Source organism: Chrysemys picta, chromosome 4, assembly GCF_011386835.1.
Source record: "Chrysemys picta bellii isolate R12L10 chromosome 4, ASM1138683v2, whole genome shotgun sequence".
Classification (NCBI taxonomy): Eukaryota; Metazoa; Chordata; order Testudines; family Emydidae; genus Chrysemys; species Chrysemys picta.
In genome coordinates, this window is record NC_088794.1 from 1,179,998 (window position 1) to 1,196,573 (window position 16,576).

At 63.1% G+C, this 16,576-nt stretch overlaps 2 protein-coding genes across 2 annotated transcripts in view; one reads left to right on the forward strand and one right to left on the reverse strand.

The window, feature by feature from the left end:
- LOC135982781 (CD276 antigen-like) overlaps positions 1-6,978 on the forward strand; it is an 18,513-nt gene extending 11,535 nt beyond the window's left edge. The window contains exons 3-8 of the mRNA XM_065590956.1: positions 2,956-3,015; positions 4,519-4,860; positions 5,757-6,041; positions 6,141-6,232; positions 6,320-6,340; positions 6,692-6,978. Coding sequence (XP_065447028.1) covers positions 2,956-3,015; positions 4,519-4,860; positions 5,757-6,041; positions 6,141-6,232; positions 6,320-6,340; positions 6,692-6,901 — 1,010 coding nt within the window. The 3' untranslated portion in view covers positions 6,902-6,978. The remainder of the gene's footprint in view (positions 1-2,955; positions 3,016-4,518; positions 4,861-5,756; positions 6,042-6,140; positions 6,233-6,319; positions 6,341-6,691) is intronic.
- Positions 6,979-7,117: 139 nt separating this feature from the next.
- Positions 7,118-16,487, reverse strand: LOC103306964 (hydroxyproline dehydrogenase). The gene is given in 14 exon segments (XM_065591042.1): positions 7,118-7,537; positions 7,974-8,062; positions 8,201-8,311; positions 9,242-9,408; positions 9,730-9,876; positions 13,543-13,623; positions 14,015-14,098; positions 15,118-15,140; positions 15,143-15,160; positions 15,163-15,236; positions 15,756-15,780; positions 15,783-15,815; positions 15,818-15,947; positions 16,242-16,487. Coding segments are annotated over 14 exon segments (1,332 nt in total). The 5' UTR covers positions 16,422-16,487; the 3' UTR covers positions 7,118-7,367.
- Positions 16,488-16,576: the final 89 nt, after the last annotated feature.

The window sequence follows — 16,576 nt, forward strand, 5'->3', positions numbered from 1 at the left end:
AAGACAACTCCCACCTGTTCATGCTCTCTGTCTGTGTGTATATATATCTCCTCAATATATGTTCCACTCTATATGCATCCGAAGAAGTGGGCTGTAGTTAGGGTGACCGGATGTCCCGATTTTTGGAGCTTTTTCTTATATAGGCTCCTATTACCCCCCACTCCCTGTCCTGATTTTTCACACATGCTGTCTGGTCACCCTAGCTGTAGTCCACGAAAGCTTATGCTCTAATAAATGTGTTAGCCTCTAAGGTGCCACAAGTACTCCTGTTCTTTTGGCGGATACAGACTAATATGGCTGCTACTCTGAAACCTGTTTGCCATATTGTAATTCAAACCCCATTTTAAAACGCTGACTCCATTTTGTAAGGGCTTGCTGCAACCTTCATTTTCGCAAACCCTGCTGTAATCTTATTAGTTTAGTTTAGACGTGTGAATGAGGGATGTATGGATAATGGACTCAACCTCCAGCCCCAGCCTGTCCTGATTAAATAGAGTTCAAACACCAACGGCTGAAGATGCAGACAAGAGCCCTAACAAAGTAAGAAGAATCCATCCTAAAAAGAAAAGGTACAATAGAAGGAAGATCAGAGCCAGGTCCGAGGCTGAAAGTCATGTCTGCAATGGACGGGTGATCAATCACCAAACCCAGAGGCAGCGTGACACAGCAAGACCTATAGACTCTGGATTCAAACTAAAGCCTACAAAAAGGATGGGTGAGATGGAAAACTTTGGAGGAGGGTAACATTCTGCTGCCAACATGGAAGGGCATCGGTGCGCCCGACAGAGACCCAGCTCGTCCTTGTGCCCGGCTTTCCTGGCCAGTTACCGCCACAAGCTACGAACCCAAGCTGCCAACTCAAGCCACGGACTCAAGCAGGACTGGTAACTATGCAGCAGCTGCAGAACATCTGATGTGGGTGGGTATTAGGTACAAGGTGTGTGTATAAGGATTAAAATATTAGTTATTGGTCATAAATCAAATTATCATAACAAATGTGGCATCTTTATCTTGTCCCCTTTAATAAGATCCTCCTAGTTTTTATTGGTATAACACAGGGAGGCGAGAGCCCTGTCTGGGCTCCCCTCCATTTCCCCAGCCAGCTCCAAACTGAGACTCTCCAGCCCCTCCTCTGGCCTTTGTCTCTTTCCTGGGCCAGGAGGTCACCTGATCTCTTTGTTCTCCAACACCTTCAGCTGGCACCTTTGCCGGGGAGGGGCCCAGGCCATCAGGAGACAGGGAGTCGGCCCTTCTCTGTGCAGACAGGATCACAGGGGCCCACTTGGGCTCTGCAACAATTACACAGCCTGATCCCCCCACCTAGATACCTAAGAACTGCAAAGGGGAAACTGAGGCACCCACACCATATTCAGAGACAACATTAAGAACATTCCCACTTTGTTACAGGGGCCAAGCCATTCACACCCTCACTGCCAGCACATGCCTGCCTGACCCCGAGCCCTGGGCTAGCCACTCACGCCAGCGCCATGCTATGCAACCAGATACTAGACCAGGGGTTGGCAACCTTTCAGAAGTGGTGTGCCGAGTCTTCATTTATTCACTCTGATTTAAGGTTTCCCGTGCCAGTCAGACATTTTAACGTTTTTAGGAGGTCTCTTTCTATACGTCTATAGTATAGAACTAAACTATTGTTGTATGTAAAGTAAATAAGGATTTTAAAATGTTGAAGAAGCTTCATTTAAAATTAAATTAAAAAGCAGAGTCTCCCGGACCGGTGGCCAGGACCCAGGCAGTGTGAGAGCCACTGAAAATCAGCTCACGTGCCACCTTATGGCACGCGTGCCATAGGTTGCCTACCCCTGTACTAGGGTGACCAGATGTCCCAATTTTATAGGGACAGTCCCGATGTTTGAGGCTTTCTCTTATATAGGCTCCTATTACCCCCCCACCCCCGTCCCGATTTTTCCCACTTGCTGTCTGGTCACCCCAAGACACCCCCACGTACTGGGCTGCAGGGAGGGACAGCCCTGGCTACCCAGATGGACAGTCTAGCGGCACTAGCTTGGCATGGAGGAGTCACGCCGTAGAGAAGCAGGCGAGGGGACATCAAGCGTGCCCTGAGCCTGTGCCGCCCGCTCATCTCGCTGACATGCTCCTGCCGGATTACTGGGGCTTGGCAGCGGGTTCGCTCCTGGAGCGGCTCATGTCAAAGCTGCCAGGGGCCGAGGGGCTTTATCCAGGCTGGGAAACGAGCCGGACATCGGTCAGGCTCAGAGTCGTTGGCATGGGTGGGTGCCTCCCGCAGGGGCTCACATGTCACCGAGTTGGGGGATAGAGAGATGGCGCTGTACAGGGATCGGGTTTTAAATCCAGGCTCCCCATGCCAATCTGAACCCTGGACCCCAGCCACTGGGCCAGGGTTGGCACGAGCGAGGGCTTAGCAGACGTGCTGCTGCCAAGCGCTCGAGAGCAGAGGACTTGGCACCAGGCCCAGAGCAGGACGTGCCAGCCACGCCCGCACATGACGGGGCCAGCTCAAGCCACCCCCAGCTCCCAGAGCCCCCTGCGCAGCTCCCCCCCGGGTCCCTGTCAGCAGCTGGGCTGGGGCAGCAGGGCAGAGTCAAAGTGTCTGAACGCAGCAGCTGCCCGCAGGGAAAAATGAAAGTGGCCCCGCAGCCTGGGGGGATCAAGGCTGAGGATAGGGAGGGAACGGGGCTGCCAGGGCCGCTTTCGCTTTCCCTTCGCCTCGGCCCGGCTGGGAACAGGATCGGCACAGCACGGCAGCCGAGCAGTTCGGGGTGCAGCCGCAGGGACACTGCCCCGGTGCTGATGAGAGAGCACCGGCTGCCCCATGAGTGAGTTGGGGGTGGGACCCGGGGTCTTTCCCCTCTAGGGGGCGCCAGCTCGGATCCAGCCACAGGGCAGGGAGCTCGGGACAGAGTGGGAATGGGGCTGGTACTGGGTTATGCTCACCCCTCTCCTCTCCCCCCACAGGCCGCACGGTCGCTCTCCTGCTCTTCACCCAGCTCAGCTCCCGGTGGGGGCTGAGAACGGGTACGTACAGCTTGCCCCGCCGTGGGGACCCCGGACGCAGCCCTCACCCTCTCGCCCCGCCGTGGGGACCCCGGACACAGCCTTCCCCCGCTCGCCCCACCGTGGAGACCCCGGACGCAGCCCTCACCCGCTCGCCCAGCCATGGGGACCCCCGGACGCAGCCTTCCCCCGCTCGCCCCACCGTGGGGACTCCGGACACAGCCCTCACCCCCTCGCTCAGCCGTGGGGACCCCCGGACACAGCCTTCCCCCAAACCCCCCGCCGTAGTCCTCCCCCGCTCACACCCGGACACAGCCCTCCCCCGCCGTGGGGACCCCCGAACACAGCCCTCCCCGGCTCACCCTGCTGTGGGGATCCCCGGACGCAGCCCTCACCCCCTCGCTCAGCCGTGGGGACCCCCAGACACAGCCCTCACCCCCTCGCTCAGCCATGGGGACCCCCGGATGCAGCCCTCACCCCCTCGCTCAGCCGTGGGGATCCCCGGACGCAGCCTTCCCCCGCTCGCCCCGCTGTGGGGATCCCCGAACGCAGCCCTCACCCCCTCGCTCAGCCGTGGGGACCCCCGGACACAGCCTTCCCCCAAACCCCCCGCCGTAGTCCTCCCCCGCTCACACCCGGACACAGCCTTCCCCCAAACCCCCCGCCGTAGTCCTCCCCCGCTCACACCCGGACACAGCCCTCCCCCGCCGTGGGGACCCCCGAACACAGCCCTCCCCGGCTCACCCTGCTGTGGGGATCCCTGGACGCAGCCCTCACCCCCTCGCTCAGCCATGGGGACCCCCGGATGCAGCCCTCACCCCCTCGCTCAGCCGTGGGGACCCCCAGACACAGCCCTCACCCCCTCACTCAGCCATGGGGACCCCCGGATGCAGCCCTCACCCCCTCGCTCAGCTGTGGGGATCCCCGGACGCAGCCTTCCCCCGCTCGCCCCGCTGTGGGGATCCCCGGACGCAGCCCTCACCCCCTCGCTCAGCCGTGGGGACCCCGGACACAGCCCTCACCCCCTCGCCCCACAGGGGGGACCTCTGGACGCAGCCCTCCCCCAATCCCCCCGCCGTAGTCCTCCCCCGCTCACACCCGGACACAGCCCTCACCCCCTCGCTCAGCTGTGGGGACCCCCAGACGCAGCCTTCCCCCGCTCGCCCCGCTGTGGGGATCCCCGGACGCAGCCCTCACTCCCTCGCTCAGCTGTGGGGACCCCCGAACACAGCTCTCCCCAGCTCACCCCGCTGTGGGGATCCCCGGACGCAGCCCTCACCCCCTTGCCCCACAGGGGGGACCTCTGGACGCAGCCCTCCCCCGCTCACACCCGGGCACAGCCCTCACCCCCTCGCTCAGCTGTGGGGACCCCCGAACACAGCTCTCCCCAGCTCACCCCGCTGTGGGGATCCCCGGACGCAGCCCTCACCCCCTCGCTCAGCCGTGGGGACCCCCGGACGCAGCCCTCCCCCCCTCCCCCCACCGTCGGGACCCCCGACGCAGCCCTCGCCTCTCTCATTACAGACGAGCTACCTGTGCAGCTGCCCGCGACCTCTGAGGCCGTGCTGGGGGGCACAGCACTGCTGAACTGCACCTACCCGCCCGCGGCGGACCTGATCCTGTACTGGACCCGGCTGGGACCGGACAGCGAGAGGAACGTCTACACCTACAACAGAGGGGAACACCTGGCCTCACATGACGACCGTGCCTATCAGGGCCGGACCACTGTCCCAGCTGGGCAGCCCGGGCGCGGGGACGGGGCCCTCCGGCTACACAACGTGACGCTGGCTGACGAGGGCAGGTACCGGTGCCGGGTAAAGAGCAACCGCGGCATGGGCATAGCGGAGACGGAGCTACGGCTCATAGGTAAATGGGACACAGGGCCTGGCCCCTCGACGGGTGGGGAATGGCCCCTCTCAGGGGTGCCGGCTCTGATCTGGCCCCATGTCGGGGGCCTGGCTGGCTCACAGGAGTGGGAAATGGAGCACGGGGTCTTTCCCCTCTCGGGGGCGCTGTCTTCAATACAACGCGTATAGGAACAGCCACAGGTCAGATCAATGGTCCATCGAGCCCAGTATCCTCTGTGACCGTGGCCAATGCCAGGCGCTTCAGAGAAATGAACAGCACAGGCAGTTATCGTGTGTCCATCCTCTCGCCCACTCCCGTCCCTGCTTCCAGCAGGCAGACGCTACGGCCGCTCAGAGCGGGGGGTTGTGTCCTGACCCATCCTCCAGGAACTTGGCTAGTTCTTTGTTGAGCCCTGTTATGGCCTTGGCCTTCACAACATCCCCCTGGCACCGAGTTCCCCAGGCTGTCCGGGCGTTGGGGGAAGAAATACTTCCTTTGTTTGTTTTAAACCTGCTGCCAACTAATGTCATTGGGTGACCCCTAGTTCTTGTGTTATGAGGAGGAGTAAACAACACTTCCTTATCCACTTTCTCCACACCAGTTAGGATTTTATAGACCTCAATCATATCTCCCCTTAACCGTCTCTTTGCCAGTCTTATTAATCTCTCCTCACACGGCAGCCGTTCCATGCCCCTAATCATTTCTGTTCCCTTTTCTGTCCCTGTTCCGATTCCAGTCTGTCTGGTTGGAGGTGGAGGTCCCCTGTCTTATTATCTCTCCCTTTCCTAATGATGCCCAACCCTGGTCGCTGTTTTGACTGCGGCTGGACACTGAGTGGATGTTCTCAGGGAACTCTCCGCAGTGCCGCCAAGATCTCTCAAACCCCGTCCTTTTCACGTGGCTCTTTCCCACAGGCCTCTATCATCTATCCTGGCTCCAGCCCCAGCTCTGCTCCCCCTCCCTGCAGAACGTGACACTCACCTGCCTCGCAGAGGGCGGCTATCCCCTCGCCACCGTCACCATCCACGACAGCACTGGCAGGGACTACGGGGCTGGGACACGAGCTGCCAAGGACCCCCAAGGGCTGTATAGCGCCGCCCACACAGCTGACGTGCCCTGCTCCCCCACCGCCAGCTACACCTGCATCGTCAACACCACCCTCCACCAGCAGAACCTCACCGGGACGCTTGGCCTGGAAGGTGAGGACCCAGGACTCTGGGGGGCAGAAGGGGGTCGAGGCAGCCTGGCCTGCTAGGCCAGACCCTGCCACTCACTTGGCCATGGTTTTGTCTCCCCAGAGCCGCAGCCAGCATGGAAGGGCTGGGCCGGCGTTGGCGTTGGTATTGGCATGGGCGTGGCGGTGGTAGTGCTGGGGAGCGGAGCACTCTGGGTAAGCGCCTGCCCCACTCCTGACTCACTCCCACGGCACTCTGGAGGCCCCACACGCTCACCCTGGCATTGTCTTTCCTTCCTACAGGCTGGGCACCAGAGGAGGAAGGTGAGATAGTGGGCAGGGGGGAGGGGTACTGAGATGGGGCCATATTCCATTCCCACCCCACCCCCGAGCCAGCCAGTCCCTGCCCTGGGGCCGGATGGGAGCTGGCACCCCCTGGAGGGGAACGGCCCCGTATTCCATCCCTCGAACCAGCCAGTCCCTGCCCCATGGCCAGATGGGAGTTGGCACCCCCTGGAGGGGAACGGCTCTGTGTCCCATGCCCTGTCCCCATAGTCTGCCAGTCCCTGCCCTGGGGCCGGATGGGAGCTGGCGCACCCTGGAGGGGAACGGCCCCAGCTGTCACTCTCAGCCAGGGAAGGCAGGGCCATGACCCTCTCTGTGTTGCTCTGACAGGGGCAGAGGCACCAGGGACCCAGCCCCCCACGGGAGGTGGACCCAGCCCGGGAAGAGGCCCTGTTGGAGGACACCGGCCCCACCTGCACAAGGAGGGGGGACCTACCAGACATCCTCCAGGAGCCACCCCCAACCAGCAAACATCTCACACCGCACCCGTCGGTCACTGAGCCCTGCCCCACACCTCGCCCTGGGCCCAGCAGTGCCTAGCAGCCCCCTGCAGCTCGGGGCGGCCGCAGTGCTGGGAGCCAGGACGGCTGGGTTCACCTCCTGACGGGAGCCAGGACGCCTGGGTTCACCTCCTGACGGCCTGAGACGGTTTCCCCCTTCAATGGGTTGGAGCTTCGCTCGGCATCACTACCCAGCCCCCCAGCCCAGGGCCCCCCATTGTCAATAAACACGGCTCTGGAAGGGGGACCCCTGGGGTGAGGTGCATGTGGTTTTATTGGGCAGGCAGTGGCAGAATCATTGGGGGTCCTCGCTTCCAGGGGGATGCTGGGAGTAGGAAGTGTCTCCCCCACACCCGAGCCTGCCTGGGTAAGTCAGGCTACAATTCCCCCTCCCAGAATCCCTCAGGGCAGGCTGGGAGGGGCCCGGCTGGCTCACTCCCACAATGTCTCGGGGCAAAGAGCAGGACGGGTTGTGGGGGGCAGCGGTTCTCGGACGCCTGGGTTCCTCAGGGGCGGTGCAGCAGGCGCCTCCAGAGCTCGCGGCGGAGGAGGTCCCGCTCTTTGCGGATGCCCTGCAGCACGCTCTGGTTCTCCTGGGCCCGGCGCACCAGGTACGGCAGCACGTCCTCCACCGCCCCGTACGGGATGGACTTGTAGATGGCGTATCCAGCCTGGCCTGCAGGAGAGAGACGGTCAGCAGGGGGCGCCGCGCTGTGAGAGGGGGCAGCGGGGAGGGGTGTACGCTGTGAGGGGGCCAGCAAGGGGGGGAGGCGCTGCACACTGTGAGGAGGTGCAGCGGGGGGGGGGGACCGTGCTGGGGCGGAGGGGGGTGCTGCGCACTGTGAGGGGGGCCAGCGGGGGGCGTGTCTCCACGCAGTGTGGGAGGGGCCAGTGGGAGTGCTGTGCGCCATGAGGCGGGAGTGCCGTGCGCCGTGAGGGGGGGTAACCGCACTCTGAGGGGGGGCAGCGGGGGGGCACCGCACGCTGTGAGGTGGGGCAGCAGGGGAGGGCCACGCCTGTGAAGGGGGCAGCGGGGGGTCTCCACATGCCATGAGGGGGGCCAGTGGGGGGGGGGCGTGCGCTGTGAGGGGGGGCAGCAAGGGGGGGTGTACCCAAGGCCAGGGAGACGTGGTCACACATGCCCAGCAGCTGCCCGAAGCAGACGGCCCCTCCATCCTTGGCAATGCCCAGCTCCTCCATCCTGTAAGGGGACGCGGATTAGGCACCGCGGGGGGGTCTCTGCCCTGCCCCTCTGCTCCTGCCCCCCGAGCCGCCATCCTTCACCCCTCCTTTCCACTGCGGGCACGAGGGAGCAGTGCATGCTGGGAGTGTAACCGACCTGCGGATGGCGTGGCTCACAGAGGTCTCGTTGTGGCTGGCCACGATCAGCTGGCACTGCTGCCCATCCCGTGCCACCAGCTCCAGCAGCAGGTCCAGGCAGTGCTGGTAGCTGCAATACAGAGTGCCAGTGTGGGTCCTGCCCCCCAATCTCACCCGGCGCCGGCGTGGGCCCGGGACCCCGGCGTCCTGCCCCCCAATCTCACCCGGCGTCCTGCCCCCCAATCTCACCCGGCGTGGGCCCGGGACCCCGGCGTCCTGCCCCCCAATCTCACCCGGCGTGGGCCCGGGACCCCGGCATCCTGCCCCCCAATCTCACCCGGCGTCCTGCCCCCCAATCTCACCCGGCGTGGGCCCGGGACCCCAGCATCCTGCCCCCCAATCTCACACGGCGTGGGCCCGGGATCCCGGCGTCCTGCCCCCCAATCTCACATGGCGCCGGCGTGGGCCCGGGATCCCGGCGTCCTGCCCCCCAATCTCACATGGCGCCGGCGTGGGCCCGGGACCCCGGCGTCCTGCCCCCCAATCTCACATGGCGCCGGCGTGGGCCCGGGACCCCGGCGTCCTGCCCCCCAATCTCACATGGCGCCGGCGTGGGCCCGGGACCCCGGCGTCCTGCCCCCCAATCTCACATGGCGCCGGCGTGGGCCCGGGACCCCGGCGTCCTGCCCCCCAATCTCACATGGCGCCGGCGTGGGCCCGGGACCCCGGCGTCCTGCCCCCCAATCTCACACGGCGCCGGCGTGGGCCCGGGACCCCGGCGTCCTGCCCCCCAATCTCACACGGCGCCGGTGTGGGCCCGGGACCCCGGCATCCTGCCCCTCAATCTCACACGGCGCCGGCATGGACCCCTTGCGTCCTGCACCCTCAACCTCGCCCGGGGATCATTTCTCCTCCGGTTCAGCATGAGACCCAGGCGTCCTGCACCCCACTACACATGCACACAAACCATGGGGTCACCACAGGCCCCCCAGCTTCCTGTTGGGGTCAAGGCACCAGGGGCTGCGGGGGAGCCAGATATCCAAGCCCCTACCCCACTCACCTGTGGTTGGTGGCCTCCCAGGTGGGGTGCAGGGGGTCAGGGTATCCCCTCTCCCGCGCCAGCCGCCGCTCCTGCTCCAAGTAGGCCCCACGCACCAGCTTCACCCCGAAACAGAAGCCCCGGCGCTCGGCCAGCGCCGCGTCCGCGCCAAGCCGCACCAGGCAGTCCTGCGAGAGCAGCACCAGGCTCAGGGGACGGGCCTTGGGGGGAGACTGGACAAGTGGTGCAGGGGAGGGGCAGGAGGAGGCTGGTCAAGGGGGTGCAGGTGGGGGCAGGAGCGGGGGCGCAGGCCAGGGGGTGCAGGCTGGGGGAGGAGGGGCTGGAGGAGGCTGGCCAAGGGGGTGTAGGTGGGGGCACGGGGGAGGCCAGCCTAGGGCATGCAGGTCGGCCCAGGGGTTGTGGCGGGGGCTTTGGGGGCACTCTGGCCAGGGGGTGCAGGCTGTGGGAGGCTGGCCCAGGGAGTGTGGGCCGGGGTGGGGTTGGGGTACCTGCAGGTAGCACTGGTAGGTGTTCCACACCCAAGGCTGGGCGCGATTCCAACGCCCCATCAGCGCCAGGGTGACAAGCGTCAGCGCGGGGTTCACGTAGGTGTACTCGGCGTCCACCAGCACCCGCACCCCCGCCTCCACCGCCCGCTGTGGGGAGACACAGTCAGACCCCCGGTACCCCCGACACCTGCACTCCCACCTCCACCACCCGCTGGGGGGAAACGCAGTCAGACCCCCGGTACACCCGCACCCCCGCCTCCACCGCCCGCTGGGGGGAGACACAGTCAGACCCCCGGTACACCCGCACCCCCGCCTCCACCGCCCGCTGGGGGGAGACACAGTCAGACCCCCGGTACACCCGCACCCCCGCCTCCACCGCCCGCTGGGGGGAGACACAGTCAGACCCCCGGTACACCCGCACCTCCACCGCCCACTGGGGGGAGACACAGACCCCCGGTACACCCGCACCCCCACCTCCACTGACCGTTTGGGGGAGACACAGTCAGACCCCCGGTACACCCGCACCTCCACCAACCACTGGGGGGAGATGCAGTCAGACCCTGGTACCCCTCACACCCGCACTCCCACCTCCACCGCCCGCTGGGGGAAGAGATATAGTCAGACCCCCGGTACCCGCACCCCCACCTCCACAGCCCACTGGGGGGGGAGACAGTCAGAACCCCGGTAGGAGAAGGAGTGCTAGGCAGAGACGGGCTCCACCTAACGAAGAGAGGGAAGAGCATCTTCGCCAGCAGGCTGGCTAACCTAGTGAGGAGGGCTTTAAACTAGGTTCACCGGGGGAAGGAGACCAAAGCCCTGAGGTAAGTGGGGAAATGGGATCCTGGGAGGAAGCACAAGCAGGAGAGCGCAAGAGGGGAGGACTCCTGTCTCATGCTGAGAAAGAGGGACGAGGAGTTATCTTAAGTGCCTATACACAAATGCAAGAAGCCTGGGAAACAAGCAGGGAGAACTGGAAGTCCTGGCACAGTCAGGGAACTATGCTGTGATTGGAATAACAGAGACTTGGTGGGATAACTCACATGACTGGAGTACTGTCACGGATGGATATAAACTGTTCAGGAAGAACAGGCAGAGCAGAAAAGGTGGAGGAGTTGCGTTGTATATAAGAGGGGAGTATGACTGCTCAGAGCTCCGGTATGAAACTGCAGAAAAACCTGAGAGTCTCTGGATAAAGTTGAGAAGTGTGAGCAACAAGGGTGATGTCATGGTGGGAGTCTGCTATAGACCACCAGACCAGGGGGATGAGGTGGACGAGGCTTTCTTCTGGCAACTAGCAGAAGTTGCTAGATCGCAGGCCCTGGTTCTCATGGGGGACTTTAATCACCCTGATATCTGCTGGGAGAGCAATACAGCGGTGCACAGGCAATCCAGGAAATTTTTGGAAAGTGTGGGGGACAATTTCCTGGTGCAAGTGCTGGAGGAACCAACTAGGGGCAGAGCTTTTCTTGACCTGCTGCTCACAAACAGTGAAGAATTAGTAGGGGAAGCAAAAGTGGATGGGAACCTGGGAGGCAGTGACCATGAGATGGTTGAGTTCAGGATCCCGACACAAGGAAGAAAGGAGAGCAGCAGAATACGGACCCTGGACTTCAGAAAAGCAGACTGACTCCCTCAGGGAACAGATGGGCAGGATCCCCTGGGAGAATAACATGAAGGGCAAAGGGGTCCAGGAGAGCTGGCTGTATTTTAAAGAATCCTTATTGCGGTTGCAGGAACAAACCATCCCGATGTGTAGAAAGAATAGTAAATATGGCAGGCGACCAGCTTGGCTAAACAGTGAAATCCTTGCTGATCTTAAACACAAAAAAGAAGCTTACAAGAAGTGAAAGATTGGACAAATGACCAGGGAGGAGTATAAAAATATTGCTCAGGCATGCAGGAGTGAAATCAGGAAGGCCAAATCACACTTGGAGTTGCAGCAAGCAAGAGAGGTTAAGAGTAACAAGAAGGGTTTCTTCAGGTATGTTAGCAACAAGAAGAAAGTCAAGGAAAGTGTGGGCCCCTTACTGAATGAGAGAGGCAACCTAGTAACCGAGGATGTGGAAAAAGCTAATGTAATCAATGATTTTTTTGCCTCTGTCTTCACGCACAAGGTCAGCTCCCAGACTGCTGCACTGGGCAGTACAGCATGGGGAGAAGGTGACCAGCCCTCTGTGGAGAAAGAAGTGGTCCAGGACTATTTAGAAAAACTGGACGTGCACAAGTCCATGGGGCCGGATGCGCTGCATCTGAGGGTGCTAAAGGAGTTGGTGGATGAGATTGCAGAGCCATTGGCCATTATCTTTAAAAACTCGGGGGATCGGGGGAGGTCCCAGATGACTGGAAAAAGGCTAATGTAGTGCCCATCTTTAAAAAAGGGAAGAAGGAGGATCCGGGGAACTACAGGCCAGTCAGCCTCACCTCAGTCCCTGGAAAAATCATGGAGCAAGTCCTCAAGGAATCAATTCTGAAGCGCTTAGAGGAGAGGAAAGTGATCAGGAACAGTCAGCATGGATTCACCAAGGGCAAGTCCTGCCTGACTAACCTAATTGCCTTCTATGAGGAGATAACTGGCTCTGTGGATGAGGCGAAAGCAGTGGATGTGTTATTCCCTGACTTTAGCAAAGCTTTTGATACGGTCTCCCACAACATACTTGCCAGCAAGTTCAAGAAGTATGGGCTGGATGAATGGACTATAAGGTGGATAGAAAGCTGGCTAGATCATCGGGCTCAACGGGTAGTGATCAACGGCTCCATATCTAGTTGGCAGCCGGTTTCAAGTGGAGTGCCCCAAGGGTCGGTCCTGGGGCCGGTTTTGTTCAATATCTTCATTAATGATCTGGAGGATAGCGTGGACAGCACTCTCAGCAAGTTTGCAGATGACACTAAACTGGGAGTGGTAGATACGCTGGAGGGTAGGGATCGGATACAGAGGGACCTAGACAAATTAGAGGATTGGGCCAAAAGAAACCTGATGAGGTTCAACAAGGACAAGTGCAGAGTCCTGCACTTAGGACGGAAGAATCCCATGCACTGCTACAGACTAGGGACCGAGCGGCTAGGCAACAGTTCTGCAGAAAAGGACCTAGGGGTTACAATGAACGAGAAGCTGAATATGGCATTTTGGGCTGTATAAGTAGGGGCATTGCCAGCAGATAGAGGGACATGCTCATTCCCCTCTGTTCGGCATTGGTGAGGCCTCATCTGGAATACTGTGTCCAGTTTTGGGCCCCACACTACAAGAAGGATGTGGAAAAATTGGAAAGAGTCCAGCGGAGGGCAACAAAAATGATTAGGGGTCTGGAGCACATGACTTATGAGGAGAGGCTGAGGGAACTGGGATTGTTTAGTCTGCAGAAGAGAAGAATGAGGGGGGATTTGATAGCAGCCTTCAACTACCTGAAGGAGGGTTCCAAAGAGGATGGAGCTCGGCTGTTCTCAGTGATGGCAGATGACAGAACAAGGAGCAATGGTCTCAAGTTGCAGTGGGGGTGATCTAGGTTGGATATTAGGAAAAACTATTTCACTAGGAGGGTGGTGAAGCACTGGAATGGGTTACCTAGGGAGGTGGTGGAATCTCCATCCTTAGAGGTTTTTAAGGCCCGGCTTGACAAAGCCCTGGCTGGGATGATTTAGTTGGAATTGGTCCTGCTTTGAGCAGGGGGTTGGACTAGATACCTCCTGAGGTCCCTTCCAACCCTGATAGTCTATGAGTCTACGCCCGACACCCACACCCCCGCTTCCACCACCCACTGGGGGGAGACATGGTGAGAGCCCCCCCTCCAAGCTCCTGCGCATGGCCCCAGCTCTGACCTGGGTGACCCCGTCCAGCCGCAGCAGGGAGGCCTGTAGGTGCCGGTTCTCGGCTGGGCTCAGGCTGGAGAAGTTCGCCTCCTGGGGGCAGCGTTAGGGGCAGCGTTAGTCCAGCTCTAAGGAATGTGCACAGGGCAAGCCGGGGGCGGGGTGGGGCAGGGCTGGGCTCCTGAGGGGGGGTGGGCCGGGGCCCACAGCGGGTTCTGGGGTGAGTCCAAGCGCCCCTGGGACTGACAGAAGCTGCGTGGTCCAGGCTGACCCCTAAGACCTTCCTTGGGGAGAGATGCTGGCTGGGGCCAAAGGGTGGGTGGGGAGCAGTGTGGGGTGGGAGCAGGGCAGGGAGCAGTGTGGGGCAGGGGCCCTAGCGTCACACTCAAGGCCTGGCTAAAGGCAGGACAGAACCAGCCCCCCTGTGTCTCGGAGATGGGGCCGCCCTAAGGGCAGGATTTGGGGGCGAGGGGACAGCACTGACCTCTCCACCCATCACAGCCATGACTCTGTCCATGTTAAACTCCGACAGCCCCCCCGGCTCCCCCAGCCGCAGCGACACCGTCCTCTGGGGGGAGACAACATGGGGGGAGTCGGGGGGCTGCTGGGGCACCCCCAATCCCGCCACCTCCTCCCCTATGCCCCATCCCCTTCCTGTCCCCCTCAGCCCCCCCATCCCGCCACCTCCTCCCCTACGCCCATCCCCTTCCTGCCCCTGCTCCCCCTCAGCCCCCACCTCCTCCCCTACGTCCCATCCACCTTCCTGTCCCCCTCAGCCCCCCATCCCGCCACCTCCTCCCCTACGCCCCCATCCCCCTTCCTGCCCCCCTCAGTCCCCCCATCCCGCCACCTCCTCCCCTACGCCCCATCCCCTTCCTGCCCCCTCAGCCCCCCCATCCCGCCACCTCCTCCCCTACGCCCCATCCCCCTTCCTGCCCCCCTCAGCCCCCCCATCCCGCCACCTCCTCCCCTACGCCCCATCCCCCTTCCTGCCCCCCTCAGCCCCCCCTCCTCCCCTACGCCCCATCCCCCTTCCTGCCCCCCCTCAGCCCCCCACCTCCTCCCCTACGCCCCATCCCCCTTCCTGCCCCCCCTCAGCCCCCCACCTCCTCCCCTACGTCCCATCCCCTTCCCTTCCTGCCTACCCCCGCTCCTCCCCAGCGCCCCATCCCGCCACCTCCTCCCCTATGCCTCCCACACCTCCTCCCCCTCCCCTTCCTGCCCCTTTTCCCTCTCAGCCCCCCACACCACTGCCTCCTCCCCCATTCCCCAGCCCCCTTCCTGCCCCTGCTCCCCCCCACCCCCTTCCCTTCCTGCCCCTGCTCCCCCACACCCCCTTCCCTTCCTGCCCCCTGCTCCTCCCCAGCCCCCTCCCTCCCCCTATTCAGTGGGTCTCACTTGCTTGCCCAGCTGGCTCCCGCCCGCCAGCCTGCAAACAGATTGGCATGGGCAGCAATGAGGGGACCCAGGTGTCCGGGCCCAGCCCCTCAAGTCCCCATAGGCATGGAGCAGAGTCCCAGGCCCCCTACATCTTTCTCTCCCAAAAGGGGGCGTCAGCAGCTCCCCCCCCCCGCCCCCAGTACTCACACAGAGCCGGGCGCTCATCAGGCTGTCACCTTCAGCTGCATCATGGCTGGGGTCCCCCCTGGGCCGAGAGCCCCACGCAGCCTAGCACGGCCCCCCGGTTCCCCTCGTACCAGCCCTCCCTGTGGGGAGAGAGAGCTGGGCCCCCGCCCGGACCCCCCCACACATCCCCCCGGTTCCCCTCGGCCCAGCCCTCCCTGCGCGGAGAGAGAGCTGGGCCCCCGCCCGGACCCCCCCCACAGCCCCCGGCCCAGCCCTCCCTGTGCGGGGAGAGAGCTGGGCCCCTGCCTGGACCCCCCCCACAGCCCCCCAGTTCCCCTCGGCCCAGCCCTCCCTGCGCGGGGAGAAAGCTGGGCCCCCGCCCAGACCCCCACCCCACAGCCACCCGTTCCCCTCGTACCAGCCCTCCTGTGGGGAGAGAGAGCTGGGCCCCCGCCCGAACCCCCCCCCACAGCCCCCTGGCCCAGCCCTCCCTTGGGGTGGGGAGGGGGAAGAGAGCTGGGCCCTCTCAAATGTGGAACCCACCCTCCGGGACCATCCCCACTGCCCCCCCAAGACCCATCCTCTGGGACTCCCCATAACCAAACTCCCTTGGATTCCCATAATGCCCCCCCCCCCATAATCCCATGGCCCCACCCTACCCTTCCTTGTCCTGCCCCACGTCTCCTCGATGGGCACGGCCAGGAGGGGGCGCAGCCCAGGGCACGGAGGCGCTGCACTGTGACCCCCACCTCAGGGGGCGTCTGCCCCGCCACAAACTGTCCGTAGAAGGAGGCGCGCAGCAGGGACCCCCAGAGCCGGTGCCCCAGCAGCCGCCGGGACACGGAGAGCAGCTGGGGAGGAGACGGGCATCAGTGACCCCCATCAACAGCCCCCTGGCACACACCCCTCACTGGGGGGCCTACTGCAGGAGCCGTAGGTTGTGGTGTGGGGCAATCTCACAGTGGGACACAGGGCATGGTGTGGGCAGTCTTGCAGAGCAGCAGGGGTTCTCATGGGGGTGCAGTCTCAGCATGGGGCCAGGCCCAGGGAAGAGGGGTGACCCAGCTGGCGGGCAGGGTCTGGCTGGGGGGGCCATCCCAGGGAAGTGTGGGGCAGGGGGGGCCCCGTGTGGGGCAGGGTCTCACCGTGGGGGCCCGGCGCACCAGCCCTGGCAGGCCGCACAGCCTGAGCACCAGCAGCCCCCGTGCCAGCTCCCAGCCGCTCTTGAGCCGCAGAACGGCGCCGTCAAAGCTGAGCTGGGCCCCATGGGGGGCTGGGGCCGCCCCCCCCGCCCGCTGCAGCCAGCGCCCCCCGCGCCCCAGCATTGCGCCCGCTGTCTGGCCGGGCCGGGAGCGAAGGTCGCCCGCCGTGGGGCAGGGCCAGCGGAGAGTGAAATCCAGCCCTGCGACCCCCAGGGCAGTCACTCATTAACCCCCTGGGCCAGCCCCCCTGCTCTGCCCCAGGACCCCCCCCCCCCCCA